The sequence below is a fragment of the Podarcis muralis genome, chromosome 2, assembly GCF_964188315.1.
Source record: "Podarcis muralis chromosome 2, rPodMur119.hap1.1, whole genome shotgun sequence".
Lineage (NCBI taxonomy): Eukaryota > Metazoa > Chordata > Lepidosauria > Squamata > Lacertidae > Podarcis > Podarcis muralis.
The window spans coordinates 83,350,971-83,377,871 of record NC_135656.1 but is presented as its reverse complement, the minus strand read 5'-3'; the positions used below and the strand labels follow the sequence as shown (position 1 = coordinate 83,377,871).

The window sequence follows — 26,901 nt, the reverse complement described above, 5'->3', positions numbered from 1 at the left end:
TATCTATCTATCTATCTATGCAATCCTCACCATACACCCACATTCAAAATGCTGTACATACCGCTGGTCCTTGTGGTCCAGGTGGACCTGGAGGTCCTGTGGTGCCCTCCCTTCCAGGAAAGCCAGTCTGACCCTGGTAAGGAAAACAGCTGTCACTGCAAAAGCTTTTATTAAGCTGGGCTAGAAACGATCCATCCTTTTTAGTGAACCCAAATCTAGAACCACATGATGTCCCTCTTCGTTTAGAACCAGGATGGGTTGCTCAAAGGCTACAAGGAAGCCCAAATAAACTAGGACAATGTTCATTGCTATGGACAACTTCAGAATCACATGCCAATCCTGGGGCACCTATCAAAGCATCCGACAAAAGAACACTGTTCAGTCATGGAACAGCTACACACCTGAAGCTCCTTGTGGCTCCTAAAGACTACCATTAATTTATCTTGACAACAAAGGAAGGAAGAGCATTGGAGTTTGAAGGGTGGTGGCGGTGACCTCCCTTACCCTCTCTCCTGGAGGTCCTGGAAGGCCAGCTGGTCCGTTTTCTCCTCTCAGACCTGGCTGGCCTGGAATCCCAGCTGCGCCTGGTGAACCTGGAGGTCCTGGGGGTCCAGGCAAGCCAGGGTCTCCCTGAAAAGAAACCGCATGACATTATGTCAGATCCAGAAATAGGTAATCCTCATGGCCACACCCCCTTCTTCCCCCATCCCAAACATCTGACAACCATTTTCACTACAAATTCATAAAAGAAGTATGAGGCTTGCACTCATAGTTTTATAATTATTATTCTAACCTTTCTAATACACCTAGACAATAGAACTGAATAGATTATGTGCCTTTGAAATATATTTTTATCTGGCTAAAACTCAAAAGGAACAGAAACCCAGGCTTAGAGTATAGTACTGAATGAAGCAATTTCCAAATTTACAATCTCAGCTATGGAACATTAACATTCCTCTGTATTTGGTTCTGTATTCTAAGATATAGTACTCTGGTGTTACTTTTTCCTGGTTCTGATTTGCAAACCCTAAGAAGAATAGCAAAGTTTCTTCAGCAGGAGCTGTCCACCAAAGGCAGTGCTGAAATAGTTTGAAGAGGCTTATGCATCCTGAGGCTAAAGCTGTGTAAAGGAGCAAAATGGGGGGGGGGGGGGACATGAACATTTCTGATAAGCTGCATACCATGGGGTCACAGAATTAATAGGAAAGGGATTACCTTTAATCCTGGAGGTCCAGTTTGCCCAGGAGGTCCCTGTTGGCCAATCCCAAGTGAACCCTGAATGATGCAAATGAAAGAAAAAGCAATTGTGTGCCTAGATAATGAATAAATATTAAGTTCTGGTTGCTTATGTCCCAATAGACTGCACTGAGAGCACTAATGGTGGGTGGTTAGCTCACATAGAAAAGATGGCATAATTTAGTTCATTTGCAGGTGGCTCACTGACTGGGAAGCAAGGTGATGTCATGGTCCCTACCTTGGGGTCCCAGTGTCAATCTCAGGAGGATTTAGATGGTGTATTGGCTGTCCCTCTTGAAGGGGATCCCTCAGCACTTACTTCTACACTGTCCAGGGATGAGGATGTGGTTCTCCTATCATCTCCAGTGTCTGAGGTTGAGTCACCTGCAGCTTCACCTGTTCCCCAACCACACAGAGCCATGCGACTGCAGAATAGCTACAGGCCTTTTAAAGGCTGCTCACAGCTCTTCCAAGGGTATGGAACCACTAGAAGAGAAGGTTGTCCCAACGTTCTTAAGCCCCAAGATGACTCTGGGCTCTGGTTGAGACAACAACTTCCCTAACTCAGCAGGCTCATTGGGGACTGGACTGGGCAAGCTTCCTCTGTGGGCTGCAAACTGGACAAGAACAGGATATTTCAGATGAGATATAACATGGATGCCCTCAGTCCCCATTTATGAGCACCATTCTGACTGCTACTGAGTTCCTGGCCACTAACAGATACTTGGGACAATGTAAAGTTAGGAACATCTACGAATATTGCACATGGACAATAAAAGCACACCTAAAAGATTTAATAAACATTTGGACTTTAACCAACAGAAGCTTCAATAAAACACACGAGAACCACTGTATACCTTTTCTCCCTTGATCCCAGATGATCCTTTGGCTCCCTATTAAAATCCAAAAACAGAAAAATAGCAAAAGGTGTTAGATGCATTGCTAAGAGCGATGCTAAGGTGGCAGGAGAGAAAAGAATGTGGCAACACATTTCGAATACAAAAAAGGCACTATAAAAGAGATGGCCATCATATCCTCTAAGGATAGGCAGGAAGATGTTAGCAAGTAATGGATTTAAATTACAGATTTTGTTAAGCATTAGTAACCATTGAACTAGTTGATTGGGTATGTTATAGACTGAGTTCTATTTGGGGGGTTTTAAAGAAAAGGTTGCCCAGTTTTGTTGGTACTGGGTATCCTCCCCAGGGTATTGCACTAAATTAGGAATAACCACTCTAAAAATAAACTCATTTCAATCTATCACACTTAACAAGGTCTATTTTTTGCCTATCCAGGACTTGCCTCAGGTTCTTTTGTCACTGCCTAGCCTGTCCACATATTTTCATCTAGGATTGTGTTGCTTCATGAGTATCAGGCAGCTATGTTTCTACATAGCCTATTGTCCCTCCAGTCTCACACACACACACACACACACACACACACACGTTCAATCATTCACCCTAGGAGGTTGCCTCCCTAGGGAAACAGGCACCCCATTTTGGAAATCAGATGATGCATGGTTACTCTTCCAACACCCAAGTCACATTCATGGGACAGGGGTACCTCCTTGCCAGTGGTAGCTTGATCAAGCATTTCATTTTACATAGTACGTACATCTTCACCAGGATCTCCAGGATCTCCTTGATTCCCAGGTTCACCCTAGCATGGAGAAAGGAAGGTTATCTAGAGGTATCTACACTGAAAATGAGCCAAGGCCTCAAGAACTTCCATGAAGTCCTCAGCTTCCAGAGAGAGAGAGAGAGAGAGAGAGAGAGAGAGAGAGAGAGAGAGAGAGAGACTCAGACAGACACAGACACAGCGCACCAAGGCTCCTTCCTGGAAATTCCTCACCTTTTCTCCTCGAGGGCCTGGAATGCCTCGATCACCTTTGGGACCCTGTAAAGTAGAAAGATCAGCATTGATACCTGGCTTGGGAAACAAGAGTCTGAGAAACAGAAATGGGAAAAAAGGTAATAAGAAAGGCCAACGCACCGGTTTTCCAAAAATTTCCCCATCAAAGTCACCTGGTGAACCCTAAAACAGATAATGTAGATTATCAGTACTGCTGAAGCTTCCCTTCAAATCCAGTCAACCTTCCCACCCCACCCTCAAAAGTTGGTATTCTCTTCTCCCTACACTTCCAGAAAATAAGTGCCAGGCACATTTGTTTTATCTGACTGAATTTATTTCTCTCTTTAGATTCCATGAAGACTATGGAACACAAAGAGAGCATGCTCCTTTTTCAGAGGCAGAACCTATAAATTAGGGCTCTTTGCAGATGACCTAATGGTCACAACACCAGACCCCATAAGCACAGCAACCTCCCTAATCAGAGAACTCAACACATTTGCAGTGGTGTCGGGCCTACAGGTAAATTTTACAAAGTCAGAAGCTATGTGCTTCAACACCCCTCCTCACACCCAAAAAGAACTCACGAAGGTCACCAAAATAAAACTTTGCCACACCAAGTTCAGATACCTAGGGGTACAAATAACCAGAAACCTCAATAAATTGTACCTCCACAACTACAAGCCCCTGTGGCGACAAATTAACAAAGACCTAAAGAGATGGAATAACATGAATTTCACTCTCTCAGACAAAATAGCCACGGTCAAAATGATCACACTCCCAAAACTAACCTACCTATTCCAAACCCTCCCAATCTGGATCCCCCCAACCCAACTTCGCAGTTGGCAGAGAAAACTACACTCTTTCATCTTCTCACATAAAAAACCAAGAATAAGCCCCAAATACCTGCACCTCCCCACCTCAGAAGGAGGATGGGGAATCCCCAACATAGAAGCATATTACACTGCCAACCAAATACGCCATATAATCCCATATATACTAGAAGATGAGACAAAACAATGGGTACACCTAGAGAGGGACACAATTGAAAACACCTGCACCACAACATACCCACTCCTCCCAAACAAACTAAAGAAAATTCCCACAACACTTAACAGGTACACACAGACCATGCTCAAAGCATGGAAAACACAAATAGGCAAACTATCCCCAACCCCATCCCCACTAATCCCCCTGGCGTACCACCCATTATTCCACCATGCAGCACAAAACCTCCAGATAAAAACCTGGCGAGCCAAAGGCTTATATCGCCTAATAGACTTTTATAAAAATAACAAACCCCTGTCAACACAAGAAATACAAGACAAACTAGAAGACACCCAAATGCCCTGGTTAACACAACACCAACTACACTCCCTCTTAAACAACCCAACAGTAAAATCAGCAGCAACTAGGCCCCTGACAACCTTCGAAAACCTCCTCCTAACAACAAAGGGAAACGGTAAAGGGACAGTATCCGCAATATACAAAATACTACTCCAAAATCCCACAAATCCCCTAGACGCAATCAAAAAACAATGGGAGAATGACATAGGCAATGAGATTAACCCCACCCAATGGACCAGAATGTGGTCTAAACCCCCCTTTAAATCCATATCAACGAAAAGAAAAGAACTCACACTGAAACTCACCTACAGGTGGTACCTAACACCAAGGAAACTAGCGCTAATACACCCAGGAACCTCACCAAAATGCTGGAGAGGGTGCACCTCCACAGGCACATACCTCCACATGTGGTGGGAATGTCCCAAAATCCAACTATTCTGGACGACAGCCATACAAGAAATATGTACAATAACTAAGCAAGTAATAGACATCACCCCAGAACTGGCCCTACTAAACATCTTCCAAGACAACAATGCCCATTTACACCACAAAGAACTCATAACCCACCTGCTCTCAGCAGCCAGAAATACCATAACCAGACACTGGAGAGACCTGTCAGGAGTAAGCATGGACCAATGGTACCAAATAGTATGGGAAACAGCCCTACTAGAAAAATTAACTAATAAACTGAAACTGACATGGGGACAAACAGAAGAAGACACCTTCACCCCGGTATGGCTCCCCTTTATCACACACACAGCCCAACAGGACAATGACAATAATCCACCAACAGCATACAAATCAATATGGCTAACCTGATCCAAAACACCCACCCACCTCACTCACACACGAAAACAAAGATCACCACAGCCAATCACAAGCAAACAATCACACCCTAGGCCAACCCCAACCTCTCTCACCACCAAAGGAACACAAGTGAACAACACAAACAACGCTGACACCAAACTCTACACACATTAAACATAATAGAAACACCGCCACCCGACCCCACCCCCATCCATCTTCCCTCTCTCCACCCCCCCTTTTCTTCTCTCTTTCTTTTTCCTTCTCCCCCTAATGCCTCAACAAATGAAATGGATTTGTAAAAATGTTACATGAAAAAAACAAACAAAAAACGAGGCACTACACTTCTGTAAAACAAGAAAATCCTTAATAAAATATTTTAAAAAAAACAAACCAAAGAGAGCATGCTCCTTTTTCAGTCTTGCTGGAAAACATGTCAGGAGCAAAGCCACTCTCTCTTTGAAAAGGAAGAGCCATAGCTCACAGCGCTAGTGAACAGGCAGCACAGTCCTGACAAGTTATGGCATCCATGACACAGTTTGAAAGCTCTATGAGGTCACCACTATGTGGAAGCTCAGTAGGTCTGGGTCAGTGGCTGGATGGGCCACCACCTGTGAACTAGACAAACATGACCTTGGATTGCATGACAGAAGTACGGTTAGCTATAAGTGTAAGAAAATATAAAATAAACAAATTAGCACTGATCTGCACCCACTGCAGACACCACCACTTTTCAAGGGGTAATATTTGTACGGCAAGCAGATTTCGAGTCATAATCCTGAAACTGCTTCTACAATCCTCCCTGAGCTGCCAAAGGACTCAGGTCTGCTGTATTTCTGTCAACTTGTTCAGTACACTGTACCAGGCGGGCCCAATACATTTTGACATCAGAGGTGACCCCCAAATTGGTGCCCCTCACCTTGTTCTCTGTACTGTTTTCCTGTTTTTAGCTTACCTTCTCGCCTTTTGCTCCAGGAGGCCCCACAACACTCTATAGACAGTCAGGGAGAAAGAGAGATGGATGCTTAAAAGCAAAGTGAGACAATTACCTTTATTGGTAAATTTAATTTAACGTTCTTGCTGTTTTGTAAGCCGCTTTGAGGTTTTACTAGAATTGAACGGTATATTGAATTTCATTAAATAAAATAAAACAAAACAGAGACAATGTTCATTGTAAAAAAATTATAATTGTCTTTTTTTTTTTTTAGTTTGCAAGTTACCTTGAGTGCTTCCAAGTGCAGTGGAAAAAATATTTTAAACAAATAAGCATTAGAAACAATGTATATTTGGAAAATTCAGCCAGTATTTACTAGAACAAAAATATTTAGTAGAACAAATGAGAGAAAGATAAAGCATATGCTCCAGGGAAAAAAGGAGATTGTTACTCACTTGTCCTGGGAGCCCAGCATCCCCGGGTTCTCCTTTGGGTCCGGCAGGTCCTGCTGGTCCTGGGACACCCTGAAAAGCAGTTAACAACATGTAAGACTTTAGGTAGGCTCCCTTGCCCCACAATGACAATGCAATTCTATGCATATTTACTTGGAAGCAAGTCCCATTGTGTTAAATGTTTCTTACTCCCCTGGGCTGTGCAATCAGGATTGCAGCTAGCGACTCTCAAATGCTTGGGAGCAGTTGCTTCTTTGAAGAGGAGGACTTCACATAAAAGGGGGCCTCTTTGACCATAAAGTATGACTACTGTAATTCATTTTCAAACCACTGCCCTATGTCTTGAATTCAGCTTCAAAAATGGCTAACTTGACCCTATCAAAAAATGCGATCTGAACCATTACAGGAAATACTTTGCTGCTCTCTAACCTGCAAGCTTAATCCTCGCGCTTCATACAAAACGATAAGAGTTAGGTGGCTTAGAAGATTTTTTAAAAGCCTCTGGTCTGCATATGAGGCCACAGAGGTATTAAGAATGCAAAGTTGATGAATTAAGTCCGTTTTCTGTAACCAAACCTTGGTTACACAGGCAAGGCGAGATCACGTAAGTTGAGTCTTGGTGTCTTGCCCAGTCTTGAAAAGAATCACAGTTTAGATAGGAAGCTTACAACCTCACACTGCAGGCCGTACCATTTTCCCAGGCAGTCCAGGTTCCCCGTCTTTCCCTGGCACTCCATCCCTTCCTGGCACACCTAGCTTCCCAGATTCACCCTAAGACATGGAGAGAAAACAGCTGGAATTAGTGCCTGCACTTGTCTGTACACGGGGGACAACAGAGGCAATATATTTTGCAATGAAATCATTCCATATTGTTTTGGACAAACAGGTTTGCTCAGAGGACAACGGTGGCCAGGGAACCAGTTGCATATTGGGTGTGTTCGGATAAGTGGGCAACGAGAATGAATCCCACCACACAGGAAGAGGAGAATTGGTTAGTGAAGCTGCTCTTTGTCAAAAAGAGAAACACAAGGGCATTAGGCCCGAGATGTACCAATGGGGGTTCAACTCAAGCAAGCACCGAAGCCTGAATCATTGAAGAACGACCAACAGTTGCGTAAAGTGGCATGGCGTGTGGAGGAGTCTGTTGGCATATCATATGGTGCAAAGCAAGCTTACCACTTGTCCTGGCAACCCTGGAGGGCCCTGTTGACCCTGAAAATAAACGCAAACAAGAAAGCATCAATAAACATGAAGGAGCAGACATGAACTTCCCAACCTAATTCTCCAATAGCTCTGAAGCTAGGGAAACATATTGGTCACGTACTGCAGGTCCCGGTGGTCCTACTGATCCTGGGAGTCCAACATTCCCCTGGAGACCCGGTAAACCCTGCAATGAAGAGATGAGAAACCTCTGATCAAACTTACACGCAGCTGGACCGATGGTACTGAACTCCCAACTAACCGGGCTTTTCAAGAAACGCTGAGATATCAACAGTCAGAAAGGAAAGGGAAAACTCATGAGAACCACTTAGGCAATGGGTGAAGGCCCTGAAATGACGTCTATTAGGCTAGGAGACTAGGAACCAGCAGGAAAGCTGGGCTGGAGAGGGAAGGGAAGGCAAGGCTAGAGGTACTTACTCGGATGCTGGAGCCAGGCTCTCCTGCATCGCCCTGTAAATAGGAAGAATAAAACACAACAACTCACTATTATGAACCTGTATCTGTCAGATACGTAAGTTTTAATTGCTTCATTTTCTGCAAAGAAGAGTGTGGACTAACCACCTGGCATAATAGGGTTCCAATGCCATTTTCTTTTCAGAAAACAGAGTTCTCCATGGGAATTCAGAGATGTGTTTGTGGTGTTCCCCACAGACAATGGTGAAGGCTGGGAGTGTAAGCCTCCAGCTGTCACTGGTTTGGGTAGAAAGTAGTTCTAAAAGCCCATTCTCTGGCTTCTTGGTGATCAAATCAGATACATACCTTTATTCCAGGTGGACCTTGAGCGCCCGGAGGGCCAATAGGACCCTGAAAAGAAAAAAGGCAATTATTTTCAGTAACCAGAGCACAACAAGGTTGATACAGAATGAAGGAAGCAACTATTGCCAGAAATCTCTTGTGCAATACATCATATTCTGTCTCTGATCAAGCCGGAGGTGCTGTCTCCTGTCAGAACTTAGCCTACTCAATATTGGAACAATCCAGATTGCACACACTGCATATCCTTACCCCAAACACTGGGGACCCTTATTTTTCTATGCATGGTTGGCTAAGCGGATTTTAGGATGCAGTAACATCTCATGGAAAAAAGCCAGTTTTACTTACCGGAGGGCCTGGTGGTCCAGTATCTCCCTGGTTGCCCTGAAATGAATGAAGAAACATAATCAGTACTGGAAATGGAGCACTGAAACCAGAGCTCAGTATATGAACTTCTCTTCCTGGAAAGCTCTCCACTTTGGGACAGTTCACAGATATTTTCACCACTGAATTTCCAAAATGCAATCAAGCCTCTGCATGCTTGCAGACACTTAGGGAAAGGATTGTGTGAACTGGCAGGACACAGTACATTTCCCAGTGATTCTCCATAAACCACACCTGTACTTTTTTGGGTGCTGCAATGACTGCTTAAGTTCCTGCAAAGCATACTTGTATACTTGCACACCTCCAGTTCACAAAATAAATTTCTTTGTACACATCACATTTCTCAAATGGTTCACAGGGAGAGGAAAAACAACATCTAAATTATTGGGGTGAGGGAGGAAAGCCTGAGGCAGAGAGATGGTCGCTTGGTGCATTGCAGAGATCCTTAGCCCCTGCCTGGGGGTCTGACCTGACCCTGCAAGCACTTTTGATGCCACCTGTAAGGTCCCACTTATTTTAGTAGTGGCAGCAAAAAGGGGGAGGAGGGACAACAAATAAAGTCAACACAGCTCAGCACCTGGATGCAGAAGCAAACAACTCCTTCACTTGTCACCAGATGAATCATTTGATGAGCAGGGAGTGGGTGATAACCCTCCTTCCTCAGCTGATATGCACAGGTCACCTGAGAAAAGCTGTGAGTCTTTTGAGTGGGCACACCCACCACTGATACGCAGGTGCTAGAGGGTTGGATAAGGGTGAATATGGTCCTCAGGCCAAAAAAACATGGTTAGCCACTCCTGGTCTACAATCACCCAGTGACCTCACAGTTTAATTGCTATTAGAGCTGTGGACTCTCCCTCATGCATTTACTCCAACAACATCAACAATGGTTTACAAATATTAACTGCAAGCTTCATTATCTTGAACCCCCATTCAACAGGTACAGAGAGAGGTGAAAGTGGCTTCATTCCTTCTGGACCCAGGCCTCTGCTTTGACCGCTCTGCCAATGACTTCCCCCTGCCCCAACCTTCTCCCCTACAAAGCTTATAGTGCGATGTGAAGACGAGAACACTCCACAGACTGTTAGCAAGAGGCATATTGCTACATGCAAGGTGAGGGGCAAGTGAAATACAGCAAGCAGGTGGGAGAAGCAAAGGGAGCACCTACCGGTCTGCCCAGAACTCCGGGGAAGCCTGGCAAGCCCTGCAAAGATCCAATTCAAATATCCAGAGAGTTAGCAAGACCCAGAGCAATCCCTCAAGCAAGCCTTGCTTGGCCCTTGCCTTATCTCACAACACAATGCCAAGGCAGAGCTGCTCCTACCGCACTAGAGACAGAGAGAGAGAGAGAGAGAGAGAGAGAGAGAGAGAGAAAGAAGAGAGAGACAGCGAACAAGCGGAGGAAGCCAACCACAGCCAATGACTCAGGTCAGCTGAGGCCTACCAAGAAAGGTTACTTACAGCTGGGCCGGAGGGCCCTCTAACACCCTGCAGGCCCTGGATGGGAGGGAATGACACAGAAAACAGACACACATGAACCAGCAACCTAAAGCACTCCAACAAAGGGGACAGGCTGTCCTCTGAATGGCCTGGAAACATACAGTGGTGCCTTGGAAGTTGAACGGAATCCGTTCGACTTCAAAAGCATTTGGGAACCAAGGCTCCTGCAGTCAATTGAAAGCTGTGTCAGACTTTCGAGTTCCAAAGAAACTGGAACACTCACTTCCAGGTTTGCGGCATTTGGGAGCCAAGGTACAACTGTAATTTTGGGGGGGGCGGCGGATTTGAGGCTGCTACCCTGTTTCCTCTTGGCTGTCTGAAGTGCTGAGTTCTGTCAGGCCAAAAGGGAGCTCCCCTGCACAAAGGAGCTCTACTGAGGCAGATCTCAGGCTATGGCCTCTGTGAACACCACACAGACCATTCCACTGGGGCTCCTTAGGCCTTAAGAGAGTGAGGACATGGCATCACAGACAGTGTGCGGAAGCTTCCAGTCATTTGTCTGGATGCTTGAATGCTTCTGAACATTCTTATGGAGCAGGGCAGCTCCACTCAGTAGAAGAACCGGGCTGAATTGTTGAACAACCCTCACTGCAGGTTTTGGAGAATAGGAAGCTCCTTCAGTTGAGTCCTCTTCAGTAGGATGATGGCCTGCAAGGGACAGCATCGATGGAAGGTGGATTCCTGCAAAAATCCACTGTGTTCTCAAGACAACAGGGTGGGGTGGGGAGTGTCCTAGAAATGGTTCGTTACATCAGCGTAGAACACTCAACACAGAAGGCAAAGCACGTTATTACTGTGGGGAAGGAAGGAGGCACACAGCAACACAGAGAAGGATTCCAACTAGGTGTGAAAGGAAAATGTATTATGAAGAGAATCCTCTATCCCCACGATATCTCTTCTCCTTGAATCTCACCCTGGCTTTCTGCTGCTGGTAAAGCACTGTCTGTCCCACAAGCAGAAGGGTCACCCCCTGCCCATCACTGCTCAGGGCTCCTAGTGCCTCAGGGATTCTACCAGACTCCATGGGTCAGAGTGAGGAGCATCACAAGTGCCCAGCCTAGCAGACACTACTATTATCAATATGTAAAGGGGAAAATAAGAGCAACTTATAAATGTTGGAAAACTGAAGAAAAAATCTCTTTGGAGATCTGGTACAATTATGTCTGGACTATGACGCTAGCACAGATGCTAAGAAAGTGGAGAAGAGGTAGCATGAAGTACTTCTACAATGGATGACTTTGTGGAACAAGGCTACTACTGCAGCTTCATAGCTTATAGTAACAACAATCTGGTCAGATAAAACCACCAGCTACATAGACAACCTCTGGAAGAACATATTCAGATGAACAAGTTCTGCAAAATATGCAGAATATGAAACAAACCTCAAACACAAAGCATTCAGAAAGTAACAGTGTGTGCTTCTGTATGTAATTGTATTGCTTCTTATGAAAAGAAATAACAAGTTGAACATTATAATTATAATATAATATAATATAATATAATATAATATAATATAATATAATATAATATAATAATGCTGTCTCTCTGCCAGGGTGTCCCAAAAGTAGGTATACTGCTTTCGAATCCACTTTCTTTGTTCTTGACTCAAGTTCGCTGTCATCGTTCACAGTATCAGTAAAGAAAAATAATCCTTTTATCTGACTCCACTATACTTTCCAACTGCCAGCCTGAAATTTAACTGCCACTTTGTTGTGTGTTAGTTATGTGTACCCATATAATCTGTTGTGATGAATTTCACTGACTCAACTGTAAACTTTTAGGCCACCCTGTACTATACAGATTTATGTGTGGCAGATGGAAGGCCTTGAAGCAAGACTTTTGTTCCTCGAATGCTGGTTTAGCAACTGTTTTTAGAAGGCTATGGAGAGAAAGCCTAGGCTGGAGCTGGGGAATATGACTTGCGGATTTCAATAAGCCCACCCTCCACCTTTCCTCCAAAAATTTGAGCTCTGAAATTTGAGCTCTTTGGTCTCTCTTTCCTGCCTTCTGTCCTACTCCCCAAATCACACACATTTCCCACCCCAATACTGAGGCTTCCTCTTCCCAGTTTTACTTACTGCTTTCCCTTCTGGGCCAGGAAGGCCTCTTTCTCCTGGAAGGCCCTAGAGCAAAATAAAATTCAAGGTCATCGAGAGAAAACAGGAGGTCAACAAGGCATCAAATACCACTTCTGCAGCCACAGTGTAATACAGCATCAAATGAAGGTGGGCGTGGAATATGTCCCCAAACCCCACTGCTCCTCAAAGTAGGGTGTTGTTTATTATTAGAAGAAGCAGTGGCAGCTGTGATTTCAGAACTATGTTCCCCCTGCCACCATTTCCAACAGTGATCCATCACCAATACTTACTGGAGCGCCATCCCTGCCTCTCTCGCCAGCTTCACCTCTCTCCCCTTTCTGCCCAGTTTCACCCTGCAATTCAAAATGTTGTTTGATGTCACAAAGGCAAGTAGGCGGGCCCTTTGTTCCAACGTTCCATCCCGAGGGCCAATCCATATCCAGCTCTCCTTGACTGCCCACTATGATGCGTTTGTCTGCATTGCTTCCCCATGAGAACAGGATGGGACTTGGGCTCAGTTCAACCGAGGACATGGATGGAGGCTGCCAATGTTTTGGGACAGCCCTGGCTCACCCCCCCCCCCCCCCGAGAAATAGTGAGAAGTGTGGGGAATGCACACATCAAGAGCAAACCTGAAAAAAGTAAGCATGTGAAGTCCCACTGGAATCAGTTTATTTTGATATTATTTAGTACATTCATGTCCCACCTTTCTTCCAGGCCCTTGAACTAGAACTTTATGCTATCCTGGCATAAAGGAAGTTTAAGACCATGAACCCAGAGAGAGCCGAGACCCTAACCCTCGAGGAATGGAGTGCCAGCAGTCATTATCCATGGTTTCCACCCCAATTCTGGTAGTGGAGTAGGATCCTTTAGTATTGGAAGGGGATGCGGGGGGGGGGGGGGAGAATAACCATGGGAATAAGCAAGCCAAGCTCCCAAAGCTGAGGTCTGAAGGAAAGCATGGCGAGGCCAGGAAATTCCTACTTTGGTGAGCAGGGATATCCCACTCTTAGTCATAGCTGTTGTTGCACCCCTGCTTGGGTGGAGGGCAAGTAACCCCCCTTTTGGCTCAGCACTGCTGAGTTCTCCATGAAAGGGATAGAGAAAAAGAAGAATTTTCAAAGCAAGATAAAAGCCAAACACTCGGCAGGAAAGAAAAGGTCCCCCTCTTGGCAAGCGAAGGCACAGAGCAGGCACAGGGGAAGCCGGAGAGATGCAGGGGCGGGAGACTTACTATACTCAGACCTTATCGCCTCTAGAGCCTTTCTCGCCATCTTCTCCTGGCTCTCCCTGTACAAGGGGAAGGAAAAAAGGGAATTGTTTTCTGCAAGCCTCAAAGAAGTGAGTTCTAGTCCATGGATGGGGAATCTGTGTCCCTCTGGGGTACTGCTGGGGTACAGCCCTCATCAACCCAATCACTGGCTATGGCAGAAGGAATTTGGGAATCCATCATATGGAAGGTCATGGATGCTTCATTCCTGGTCTAGTTATTTTTCATCACCCATAATGCCCAAGTAGTAACAAATGCCACCATGTGAAGCTCAACAATGATGCCTGCATTGCTACCTTGCTCCTCCCAAGCTTCTGTCTATCACATGGTTCACACCTTTGTTGTTGTTTTTATTTTTCAAATTACTAGGGCTGTAATTTTCTAGGCAAATATTTAAAACAGCAATCCAATGCACACTTATTTGGAAACAAGTCTCAGTGAACTCAAAAGGACTTACTTTTGAGCAGACCTATGCTGGATTGTGATGCTAGCTAACTAATATTTAAGTGAATCTTTTAGCAAATTTTAACAGACGAGGGAAGCAGAAATAACATATTGAAGATTTCTAATATAGCCTTTTTATGTTGTCTCATCACATTCTTCATTATTTCAAAATGGTAGATAAATTGAGGGTTTGGGACTCAGCAATTCTGTTTATATTTAACTGGTTAAAGCCCCCCCCCCCCGATGCCCCACTAAAGGTCTTCAAAGTGAGGAGAGTTTACAATACTGCAGTCTCAGATTCTGTTGTGGGTTGAAAGGCTCCCTGATTTGGGGAGCTAAATGCCAGTTCTGTTATCATTCATGGTCAGAAAAATACAGGACTCAGAACTGAAATTATTAAAACCACTAGAAGAGTGGAGCATAGCCCTATTCTGGGGAGGAGGGGGGAACTTCCCTAAAGCTGCTCTGTGCATAGGTAGGGAAGTATCCATTGGCTGAGAAAAGACTGGCACGGAAATGGCACTAACCTTGCTTCCCTTGGGTCCTGCAGCCCCACGCTCTCCTGGAAGCCCCGGGAAGCCCCCTTCCACTCCATCCACCTGGAAAAATAAGAAGAATTGCACATGGGGTTTCTCCTCCTGCACAGAGACAAGACCTTGCGCACTTATGTGTTTTGTCTGTATTCCGACAGAATGTCACATACTGTTCTCCACTACATGCGAAGAACATTTATGTGGGTATTCCAATACTTGGATAACCTCTCAAGAACTAACTGCTAATAGAGCTGTAGGAATTGCTTGACTTAATCAGGGTACCTGTGTCTGTTCCACGTGCAGTTTAGGATCCATCTTTCCCTGGGTATAAAACTGTAGAGTTGGAAGGGAGACTGAGGATCATCTAGTCCAACCCCCTGCAATGCAGGAATATGCAGCTGTCCCTAACAGGGATCAAACCTGCAACCTTGGCATTATCAGCACCATGCAGTAACCAACTGAGCTATCCAAGCTATCCCTCATGCTTGATTAAATCTGTTGATTTTTCTAGGCTATGACCCAAATTCAAAAAAGTTCACACAGAATCAAACTTAAGCCCAGGAGCAGAAGTGTGTGTGTGTGTGTGTGTAAGTAAGGGGGGTGAGATTGACCTCATATTGATGGGCATTCATAACTTAATTGAGCTTTTTCTAGTTAACTAAAGTGGGCTGTGAAATTTGAAGATCCTGGACTCAGCTGGAAGATGGGAAATGCTTAACACCATCTTCTGAGGCCTGGTATCAATTTAGGGCAGCACATGTTAGGGGAAAGCTTTAATTTTTATTCCCATTAGAAATCTAGCCAGTAAGTAGGCAGGGCAAAATAGCAACAGAGGAAGGAGTAAAGGGATGGGATCTGTTTGAGCTCCAAAACACTGAATTGCCAGTCCAAGGAAGCACACAAGGCTGTCTAGGGCAAGGCATTCATGGCCACAGGGTACAATCCACAAGGACTAGAGGCAAAAGAACATGTCTATGTTGCCCCTTTTCTTGGGTTTTCAAAACCCAGGGATTTTCTCACAGAGTTCAAAGAATTCAACATCATTTTACATTGACTTATTATAGGTCTTCCTTGTGTTACATTCAATAAGTGTACCATTTGTGCTCACAAGAGATGGGCTGTACAAATCAAAATGTGTGCATTCTTTTACACAAATATATGCACCTGTGTATAAACAGCTTTTAGCTGTGTTTAGTACAATGTGTGAACAAGCTTAATATGAGTTCAGCATCTAGGAGACACACACACACACACACACACACACACACGTCTCCTAGATGCTGAACTCATATTAACTATCTATCTATCTATCTATCTATCCATATATATATCCATATATATATATGAATGAATGAGAAGGAATCACTCACCCTGGGTCCTGGTGGTCCTGGTGGCCCTTGTAAGCCATCTCTGCCCTGGGGACAAGAGAAACATGGATGATTTTCCAAAAAAAGTGATCCAAGTCTTACTCACCCCCACCCACAATGTGTCACAACAGCAGACATTGTCCAGTAACTCCTAAAGGTATGGGATGATTGAGGAATACAGAGAGATAGGCCCACCACAGGTATATCATTCAGAAGTATACATTACAGGCAAAGCATCTGTAACAGGGCCCAGATGCCACTTTTAAAAAAGAAAAAGAAAAATACAGAAAATAAACTTCCTGAGAATGGGATTCAGAACCAAAAAGCAGTATAGGGGAGGGTTCTTAACCCTGTCCTTGTCTGTTTGTCTCTCTGTTTTACTTCCCTCCCCCAAGTGATTTCTCCCTGACCTGAGCAGAGTTCCAAACTTGTGTTGAGGTGTTGGCTTTTAATCTTCCAGTTTAAATATTTTAGTGTTATTTACATGTGCTTTGGGCTTGGTTTATGATTGTACATCACTTTTAAGACTTCTTATTAGAAAAGTAACTCATGAATATTTTAAACAAGCAAAAAAATAAACATTAGTTTAGAATTCTCTGGTGGAGAAAAGCCACATGAGGGTGATTTGGAGCCGAAAAACAGCAAGCACAAAAAGTGGTACACATCCGCTTCCCTCCCTCCAATGCTTATCTGCAGAATTGTGGGTTTTCCTTATCCCACATGTATTTCATTATTCAAGAACTGTCTACTTTCTCTACTTTGTTTTCAAGTAAGACAGCCCTCAGTGCCTGCTCCAGACTGGACTGACACCAATTACCCTGAGGCAAATATCTTGTCTCAGAAGGATTTATATCCTCAAAGCAAGTATATAATCTTTGTCCTGAAGCTGCATTTGTAAATGCACACTGCTCTCAGAGATAGATGTGGAGAGAAAGATTGGCAATCACTCTGAAGTCTAATAAATTAAAATTTTCAGTGGCTACTAGTCATGAAGGCTATATATTACTCAGAGGTTGAGTGCTTCAGAATATCATCTGCTAGGGGGCAAACAGCAGGAGAGAGCTATTGTGCTCATGCCCTGCTTGTGGGCTTCCCATGGGCATCCGGTTGGCAACTGTGGGAACAGAATGCTGGACTAGATGGGCCTTTGGTATGATCCAGTATAGCTCTTCCTATGCTCTTGCCTATACACAGAATTATAACCACCAGACCCCAACAGCAAGAGAAGCATATAGTTGTATTCATACTGAAACCAGTCTACAAGTGCCCTGTCTGGTTGACAGTTTTCCTGAAGACTTTTTCTCCTTAGACTCCAAGAAAGGAGTTTCTCTACTTTAGCCAAAGCAGCAATTTTTATTCCCTTCTCAAGACCACATGATAGACCCCTTTCACAAATCTCTCCTTAAGGGTTCTGACTGGGTCCGCAGCTTCATTTGATTGTTGCTGTCTATTTGCTTCTGAAGCCTCTTCAAACCCCAAACATATTTCCCTTAAACTTTCCGTAAGCCTCTGAATTCTGGTATATAGTTTCAGCTTCAGTTAAACAGGATGTGCCTATCAAAGATGCACTCCAGTCTTCTAGAGATTTGTTCCACTGCCTCCTTTTCATTTTCTGGCCAACAAGGCACTCCCACCTTTGCTGTTTCTCCCAAATGAACCAATTAAGACCTGTATTTTCTTGTGCAATTAAAGCAATCTAAACATTCCCTTCCTATCCCCACCCCCTTGCAAATTTAGGTAACCAGGAGCATTCAAGATCAGTAGAGCTTGCATCCATGATAGTTGGATGTCAGGGAACTGCCATCGGAAGGACAGGAGGTGGAAGGGCTCACAGAGGTTGAGAGAGACTTAGCAGCTGAAGAGGGAACCAGCAGGGGGAGAGAAGGAACTCCAAGGGAAAGTGAGTCGGAGGGATGGCTCAGAGACACTTCCAGCGAAAACAGTGGGGAGGTTTCAGGACCTCCTATAGGGACACCCACTCCTCGCCGGAAACTGTCGCACCGAGAGTCCAGAAGACGTGTTTCCGTTAAGGAGCTTTTATGCTGGAAGAGATTCCGTAAGCGCCCACTGTCGGATTCTGCTAGCGACTGACGGAGCCATGCTCAAGGGGCTCCGTTACCGGCAGAGGTTTGCGGACTTAGCCAAACTCTGAGGGACCAGGATTTTATGCACAAGCAGCTCATCATCCCATCACATTGGACATGACCTTACCCTTTCCCCTCCAAGGTAGATTCATGTTGTCTCTTAAGAATAAAAGTAGGTTACAGTTTGTGGTTTGTTTGGAGTGAGGCAAATCATGAGTCTGGGTTCAGATGATATGTGAAGCTAAACTTAGTGCAGCAGTACGAGAACCAGAGGAGAAGCTAAGTGGCTGTGATCTGATTTCTGGGAACCCATATACACAGTCATGGTTTGCCTTAGCATTATGTGTGAACCAGATTAATAGCTTGGATCCCAATTAGTTGTACAGTATTTAGTCCCACTGTAATCAGTGGAGCATTAGTCATGCTGTACATAAATACAACTAATCTCAACGGGAGTAAAGTGTGACCAACTTAAGTCTAGAGCCAACCCAATGTTTTTCTTGACAAAATTGTAACATGGGGGGGGGGGGGAAGAGTCAAAACCAATTAGTCACAAAACATCCAGGTACACACACAGCTAATGATCACATAACACAACCTCACATCTCACTTAAGAGAATGCAGCTGCCAATATTAAAAGAATTTAATTTTCCAGACTTCAGTTTACACTACAAGTCATATATTTTTAGTGTGAACAAAAAATTGGCAAATTCCTCCTTCTATGTATACCCCAGCATGGATAATTTTAAAGATGATTTATCTAGCACCTGTCCTAAGATGGATAGCTTTGCACTTAAAGTATAATAAAAAAAAACACCCACTCACCGGCTCTCCCTGTCCACCCTTCTCACCCCGATCACCCTGGAGAAAGAAAATGATGAGTTTTAGAAAGAACCACAAAACTGTTTCAGGAAAAGAAGTACTAATGAACTATCCAGGAAATGTGAAAGCATAGATAGTTTTATTGCTGCTGTGCCATGAGTCTATTATGTATATTGTTGACACATGGCTTTATTTTGGTTTAACTGTGTAACTTTTCATTGTTTTAGATAAACAAATAATCTGATGTTCAGACATGTTTCCCTCAGATAATCCCACTTAGGAGAACCTCTCTTGCTCTGCCTCTATCCAACTCATGCAATGACTATGAGGAAGTGATGGATTCGGAAAATGTGGTCACTGGAGGGGTAGGCCAAGGTTACTTGGGGGCATTTGAGCTCCTGGTCACATTAGGTGCCTTCCCAGTTAATGGTGTCCCTTTCTGTTCCCACCTTTTGATATGCTCACCTTTTCTCCAGGCCTCCCAGCCTCTCCAAGTTCTCCTGCCCGGCCTGGCACCCCTGGTATTCCAGGTTTCCCAGGCTCCCCTGGCTGGCCAGATGGTCCTTCTGGCCCCCGCTCTCCAATGGCACGCCCTGTTGGGCCTTGGGGGCCTTGGTCTCCTTTGTCGCCCTTTTGGCCTCTTTCTCCAGGGAAGCCTATGAGCCCCTGCAAAAAAACACAGAGCATCATCTAGAGGGCCTCAGATCAGCTTTCTCTACAAAAGGAAGCTCAGAGATTTCTATGAGCAAAGCGCCTCTGCAAATGCTTTTCATCATGGAGACTGGTAACTCCAACAGGATGGATCCCCCCACAAGGAGCTTTGAACCAGGTCACAGCGGCTACAGCTGCTATTAACCTCCCATGTCAAATAATCAGATTATGAACATTAACATTGAATTTTGGGTACTTCTAGCTCCACTATATCCTTCAGTTCCGATAGACCATTCCTGATAGTGGCGCCACCACTGCGGAATACTCCCCTCCCCTGAAGTTGGACTAGCACCAATAGGGAACAACTTTTGGCACCGAGTGAAATTTTTTTTTGCTCCATCAGACCTTTGCATGAACATCAGAGCATGATAGCTCGGGAATTGTAAACCTCACCTCTCTGCCTGCTGGCCCTCTCTCTCCTGGATCCCCTCTGTCACCCTTCGTGCCTTTCAAGCGGACAGGGGCAGGCAAGAATTGATCAGAACTCCCTTCAAAGGCACCAGTGATCTCCCGCAGTAAGGAAATCTGTAAAGGAAGGAGGGAGAGTTGAGTTTGTCTGCTAAGGAAATGAAAAGAGGCAGAATTGGTCCACCACCCTGTGCACAAACCTTTAAGCACAAACCTCAACAGCATGATCTCCACACACACCCTATTTCCAGACCATCCCTTCCTCCATCTGGAGCAAAAGGCAAACTTAATACATGCCCTGCCCTGTGTGCCGGACCAATGATAACTTGAGAGAGCCCTATGGTCATCATGGAGAGCATGAAGCTGAAACACTGGAGGCAACCTCAGCATGGATGCTAAAAGCACCCAAAAATAACATTCTGGGCAGCAGAGTAGAAAGTACACCAGCATTACTTCTAGTTTACTTCCTCCTTAGGCCAACACCAGGTGCAGGCCCTCCTAGAGGAAATCCTTGGTGATGGAGATCAAAGGACAGTGGGCCACAGAAGCTCCCCCCACCATCCCTGCAGCCTGTGCTGATGCTGTACCAAGTACCTGCATCAGAAACCTTAAGGTATACTGTAAGATGCATCCGAGAACCTTCATTTGTTTATGATGTTCATGATGTATAGGGACCTTAAAAAAGCCTGTTAGATCAGACCAATGGCCCATCTGGTCCAGCAACCTGTTTTCACAGTGGCTGACCAGATGCCTTTGGGAAACCAGCAGCAAGCAGGATTCAAGCACAGCAGCACTTTCTCCTCCTGTGGTTTCCAGCACCTGGTATTCAGAAGCATTGCTGACTCCAACTGTAGCCGCAGAGCATATCCATTATGGGAGTAGCCCTCTCCTCCATGAATTAGTCGAATCCTCTTTTAAAACCATCCAAGTTGGTGACCATCACTGCATCCTTAGTGAACCCTAAGTAAGATGGTCCTTAAGGTACCATGGTGCTAATTCTTTAAGGGTTCTAAAGCTTAATTCTAGCGCTTTGGACAGAGCCTAGGAACGTTTGCCTTCATCTGCCTAGTTATTCACCAGAAAGAACCAGGTCCCACGATGGATGTACACTGGAAAGCATAACCTGGGAGGCAAAATGGCAGATGAGGCTGCCAACTCATACCTTAATTCCACTCGCTTCTAAGACACGTTCAACATTCTAGACAAAAGGAGGAGGAAACCCATTAGCAAAAAAAGTAGGCAGGGGGAGATAAATTACAAACACATATCAAACTCTCTACTCTTTGCTTTGAGGGTTCTGGCCGCCCTCCTGTATTCCTTGTCTTGCTGCTCCCTATGGTGATCAGCTCTATTGTGACATCACAATACAGCACAACTGAACCTTCAAGAAGTCAGAGCAACATCACAGAGCTAGGTGAGTCCATACCTGATAGATCCCTCTGATGCCGTGCCTATATATAAGCTGCTCTCTGCAGAAGGGAACTCCCAACTGGAGACACACAAAGGAAGCTATACCAGCAGGTGGTTGTCTTAGGGCAGGATTCCCACTGAGACAGTTCTATATTTCACCAGTTTGTTGCTGGACAAGTTCCCTAGCTTCCATTGCTAATAAATTTTTACACATGTGAGTTTCTTTTCCAAGTAGTGCTCCAGAGAAACACACCAGAATACTCCGGTTATGGGAATGAGGAGGCACAGTAATGCCATATAATTGAGAAAACAAAAACCATCTCTTATACATTGTCAGGAACATCCATCAGTCCCCCCTCCGATCCACCAGCGGGAACCCAGACCACAGTGTGCTACAAGTGGAAAGCAGAGGTACTGCAGAAAGGTACCTACAGAGCAAATACTTCCTTCCATGACTCAAGCCACAAGGCATATTTGGGAGAAGGCAGACACCGCCACACCCTCTCCCAGGGTCTATAGTTAATTTAAACAGAGAGCAAATCTGTACATGTGTCATGTCCCCCCACCAGACCCTCAAGGTGAAAGAGCATGTCTGTTAACTCACTGGTGTTGTTCCAGGTTCACCTCTAAGCCCAGCTTCCCCTGGTCTTCCCTGTAAGTGTTGGGGTGGGGAAGAGAGAAGGAAAACAAAATAAGGCTCATTTTCTGTAGCTATAGTACTCAATAGGTGTGCATTGTACACCATGTAACAGCCCCCATCAATGGTCATTAGACTGCATTTCATGCGGGCAGAAACCTCTGGTGTGTTGCGCATGACAATACCCCCATTAATATGCATCGCTGCATGATATGCCAAAGGGCCTCATGTAGCCCAGTGCAGACTGGGGATGGTCTAGAACCCAAGTGATCTGCAAATAAGATTCCACTAAGTCATGGTTCCAATGTGCTTTGAGTCCCTTGAAAATCTACTCTTTCTCAAAGTGGGATGCATATATTTTATCACAGTTTTACATGACAAAAGGAAAAGTGATTGCTGCGGCAGGTGGAACTCACTGCAAACTGCAGCTAATAATAAAACAGGGATTCCACAAGACTGAGTCAACGACCCCTCTGTAAGGGGCTCCAACACTTGGGGCCACAGTGTCATTCTAATTTTTTTCAGGTGCTTTGTGGCTTTAAGAGATACCCACCTGATCTCCTTTGGATCCGGGCTCCCCTCTGTCTCCCTGGAACACAATGCATACGAGGAGTTAGTACTGAAGAGAGAAATTCATTTCTGACTAAGGGTGCAGAATACGGTAGATCTCTGGCTCTACATATAGGGTACTTTGGGTCTAGGGGCCTGGAGTCATGCAACATGGATTGTGGCACACAGGGCAATATATCCTGCTACTGCCAGTAGGGATTCAGATATGCAGAGAACTCCAGTCCACAGCATGCCTCCTTTGCAGCTACCTTGTTTATTTTCTGGCCATAAGCTCATCTGATGAGAGTGGCCATAGGAGGATGCCTCATACTTTCAAGGCTGAGTTTTCAAATCCCAGAGAGAGTTCAGCCGACACGGAGGCAGGTTTGCAATGTGCTAGCTATATTTTCTTACTCCGTCAAACTGCGTGCAAGCTGAAGCAGAAGGCTTTGCTTACCTTTTGTCCTGAAATCCCTGGGAGGCCTGGCATGCTCTGAAAATGGCAAGACAGTGGTGAGCAAAACAGCAACTAAGCAAGGACACTCAACACAAATGAATCCTTAACCACATGGGCTCTGCCGGGACTCCCAGTATAAGGGATACCAGGGTTGGGGGCTGCACACTCATGAGTGTGCATGCTCACATATGCAAATACAGACAGCTTTTCCCATTCTCTCTCTTACAAACATTTTATTCTCCAGCCAACAGAGCCAAGACTGCTGTGTGAAGTGACCTTGGCTGTTATCCTGGGGGGCGGGGGGGGAGCTTCCTCCCCAGCACTTCTAGTGAGCTATTAGGAGTGCAGGGACAGAATTCTTGACTGTATGAAGAACTTCAAAAGACTTCCCTGTGCTCCTGAGGGACAAAAATCACTATCCAATGGACAGTGGCCTTGACTGAATCAAGCGTACCAGGGTGAGGGAACTTGAAGCCTCTCCCCCAGACCTCCCAATGTCTGACCAGCTAGGCAGTGAGGCGAAGTGGGCAAGGTTCCCCAGGACTTTGAAGCAGTGGTGCCCATTAGGGCTGGTAGGGCAGAAGGCAGAGAGACCAACTGTGGCTTGCCTTTCACACTAAACAGCACTAATTCTGCTCTCGGTTCAGCATCCCAGGAGAGTCCGCCCTTTTCTGCTGGTGAAGCTGGCAAAAATAACGTGGTGCTTATTATGCGTGAGGAGGCTACTCACCTGGCCTGGAGGACCAACTTGCCCTGGCATGCCAGGAATACCCGGTGGCCCTGGGGGGCCTGGAGGCCCAATGGTCCCTCGCTCTCCTTTCACACCTTCGCGACCCTGCCAGCAAAGAACAGATGCAGTGACACGTAATACAGAAGGGGGTGCCTGAGTCCATCTGGCTTTTCCCGACTGGCAGTGGCTTCGCAAGTTTCTCAGCCCTGCTGCCTGAGGCCCTTTTAAGCTCATTGGTGCTGGGGATTCACTGGGAATCCTTTATTTCTTTACTATTATCATCATCAACAATCTCATTGATTAATTTCTTCTCATGAGGCATCCAATAGTAATTTACTACATACACACATACACATATTGTGCTTTTCTTGGGGGGGGGGGAGTGTGTGAATGAGTTGCATCAGTACTTATATATTGATAGAAGTGACATGGGTGTCAGCACAAAATGGCTGCCAGGGGCAGCAAAAAGAGAGGTATTGGTACTTCATATTGTTGAGTGCATTATCAAAAAAAGGAGAAAAGTCCAGTGTGTGTGTGTATTTTATACACACACAATTTAATTTTATTTTTTTAAAATGAAGCTCTAGTAATTAACTTCAGTTCCCCTCAGTAATTTTCTAGTACTCTCTTTAATCTGCACTGCTTGGCAGCCTATATTCCTTCAGAACATAAGAACCCTCCTGGAGCAAGCCCAAGACCATAGCTGTCAACGTTTCCTTTTTTAAAGGGAAATTCCCTTATTCCGAATAGGATTCCTAGCAAGAAGAGGGAAAAGTTGACAGCTATGCCCAAGACCCATTTAGTTCAGAGTGGCAACCAGATGCCAGGGGGAAGCCTGCAAGCAGAGTCCGAGCGCAACCGAACTCTCCCCATATGTCATTCCCAGCTACTGGGGTTCTGAGGCAGACTGCTTCTGGCAGTGGAGGTAAAACCTCTGAATGCCAGTGCCTCCAAATATCTGTTTTAAGGTCCCACAAACACTGCAATTTCTAATGATTCCTTTTTAGGCTTCCCAAAAAAAGCTGGAGGATGTAGCTATATCCTCAGGGTCAGGTTGTGCCTCAAACTCAGATAGCATCTTAAATAAAAAATATCAACTTATCGGTCAGGTCACAGTGACATGAAAAGCAGTGAGTTTTGAGCAACAGAGAAGCTGAGGCTGACAATCCCACCCAATGCCCAGCTGCAGTCACAGGGCTTTTTCTATATTGTCAGTGTGTAAAGAATAAACACATGACCAAACAGAGGCTTAAGTATTGCATGGGGAGGAATTCAACATTGCGCTGCTATGATTGTTCAGCCACCACAAGCATTTCTGCTTGCTAGATGGAACAATCTCCCTGTGATGCCCCCCCAAGTTGACTTCTCTCAATCTCCTAAAAGTGATTTGGTGGGAGAAGATGCACACGGGAAGGAAAGAGCCATTGTGCTATTGGGACTCGGGGTGCTGCCTCCCAGTAGCGCAACTATTTAATTGAACCTGGCCCATGAGATTCAGACATCTTCCCCCAATAATATTGTTACCATTGTTATTATTATTTAAATTTGTGTACCACCCTTCATCCAAAGATCCCAGGGCAGTTCACAACAGAAAAATACAATGCGAGAATACAAAATACATAATAAAACAGAAACAAACCAATAATTCCTCTCCCACAAACACATATAAAAAGCCACAGAATGTTAATCAACTCAACTAGAGCCAGAGCTTTTTCGGTTGCGGCCCCAATCTGGTGGAACGCTCTGTCGCAAGAGACAAGGGCCCTGCAGGACTTGACATCTTTCCGCAGGGCCTGCAAGACAGAGCTGTTCCACCAGGACTTTGGTCAGGGCGCAGCCTGACTCCCTCCTTTGGCAATCTTCACAAAACTTTAGTTTATGGTTGCCATCAATTTGTATTTTAATTAATTTTTATAATGTTTTTATAATGTTGCATTGTTTTAGTGTTGTTAGCCGCCCTGAGCCCGGCTTCGGCTGGGGACGGCGGGATATAAATAAAAATTATTATTATTATTATTATTATTATTATTATTATTATTATTATTATTATTATTATCAGCCAAAGGCCTGGTTGAAGAGAGATGTTTTCACCTGATGCCTCAAAGTGAATAATGAAGGTGCCAGGTGAGCCTCCCTGTGGAGAGCATTCCACACGTGGGGAGCCACCACAGGAAAGGCCTGTTCTCATGTTGTCACCCTCCAGAACTTGCATGGGGGAGGCACACAAAGAAGGGCCTCAGATGATGATCACAGGGTCCAGGTAGGTTCATATGGAGAGAGGTGGTCCTTGAGGGCACTGCGTTCCTGAGCTCTTTATGGGAGATCTACCCAGCATGCAAAGCATATTGTTCATTTATTGCTGGGAAAATACAATTGCATTTTGTAGTTGGCAGCACTGCCTGTGATCTAGTTGCCCAAGAGTCACAGGCACCTAAGGGATATTGCTAGCCAAGGTGGGGATACCAGCAAACTTGTTTTATGCTTATGATAATATTTTATTCTCTTGTTAATTATGCTGTTTTAAATGTACATTTTATATTTGACTTCCTTTAAGTAATGTTTTCTTTTGAAATGTTTAATGTTTTAATTACATTGCTTAGAATATATACTTCATATTTGACATTCTTCAGTAATATTTTATGTAGCATTTTAATGTGCTGTAACCTGATGTGCGATTCTTTTCATTAAAATATAAAGTTGTTTGGGAATAATAATAATAATAATAATAATAATAATAATAATAATAATACCTTTCAAAGGCAATGGTACTTACATCTCGGCCGGACGCTCCAGCTTCACCTTTGTCCCCCTAAACAGGAAAGATGAAAACAAGATTTTATCATTACAATTACCATTGTGCAGTGCAGACAGGATTGAGCAATGCCTTCCTACTCTTGTATTCCTTAAACAGAGAGGTCCAAG

At 44.8% G+C, this 26,901-nt stretch overlaps 1 protein-coding gene across 1 annotated transcript in view; it reads right to left on the bottom strand.

Moving 5' to 3' along the window:
• COL7A1 (collagen type VII alpha 1 chain) overlaps positions 1-26,901 on the bottom strand; it is a 119,511-nt gene that overhangs the window by 20,439 nt on the left and 72,171 nt on the right. The window contains exons 67-96 of the mRNA XM_077924950.1: positions 26,753-26,788; positions 23,980-24,084; positions 23,250-23,285; positions 22,797-22,832; positions 22,211-22,258; positions 21,359-21,394; positions 20,182-20,313; positions 19,543-19,743; positions 19,081-19,116; positions 16,175-16,219; positions 14,799-14,870; positions 13,803-13,847; positions 12,848-12,910; positions 12,558-12,602; positions 10,148-10,183; positions 8,944-8,979; positions 8,602-8,646; positions 8,260-8,292; positions 7,946-8,008; positions 7,798-7,833; positions 7,312-7,392; positions 6,625-6,693; positions 6,191-6,226; positions 3,229-3,270; positions 3,088-3,132; positions 2,851-2,895; positions 2,094-2,129; positions 1,216-1,275; positions 505-630; positions 62-133 (exon numbers count right to left, since the gene is read on the bottom strand). Of these exons, the coding sequence (XP_077781076.1) occupies positions 62-133; positions 505-630; positions 1,216-1,275; positions 2,094-2,129; positions 2,851-2,895; positions 3,088-3,132; positions 3,229-3,270; positions 6,191-6,226; positions 6,625-6,693; positions 7,312-7,392; positions 7,798-7,833; positions 7,946-8,008; positions 8,260-8,292; positions 8,602-8,646; positions 8,944-8,979; positions 10,148-10,183; positions 12,558-12,602; positions 12,848-12,910; positions 13,803-13,847; positions 14,799-14,870; positions 16,175-16,219; positions 19,081-19,116; positions 19,543-19,743; positions 20,182-20,313; positions 21,359-21,394; positions 22,211-22,258; positions 22,797-22,832; positions 23,250-23,285; positions 23,980-24,084; positions 26,753-26,788 (1,797 nt within the window). The remainder of the gene's footprint in view (positions 1-61; positions 134-504; positions 631-1,215; positions 1,276-2,093; positions 2,130-2,850; positions 2,896-3,087; positions 3,133-3,228; positions 3,271-6,190; positions 6,227-6,624; positions 6,694-7,311; positions 7,393-7,797; positions 7,834-7,945; positions 8,009-8,259; positions 8,293-8,601; positions 8,647-8,943; positions 8,980-10,147; positions 10,184-12,557; positions 12,603-12,847; positions 12,911-13,802; positions 13,848-14,798; positions 14,871-16,174; positions 16,220-19,080; positions 19,117-19,542; positions 19,744-20,181; positions 20,314-21,358; positions 21,395-22,210; positions 22,259-22,796; positions 22,833-23,249; positions 23,286-23,979; positions 24,085-26,752; positions 26,789-26,901) is intronic.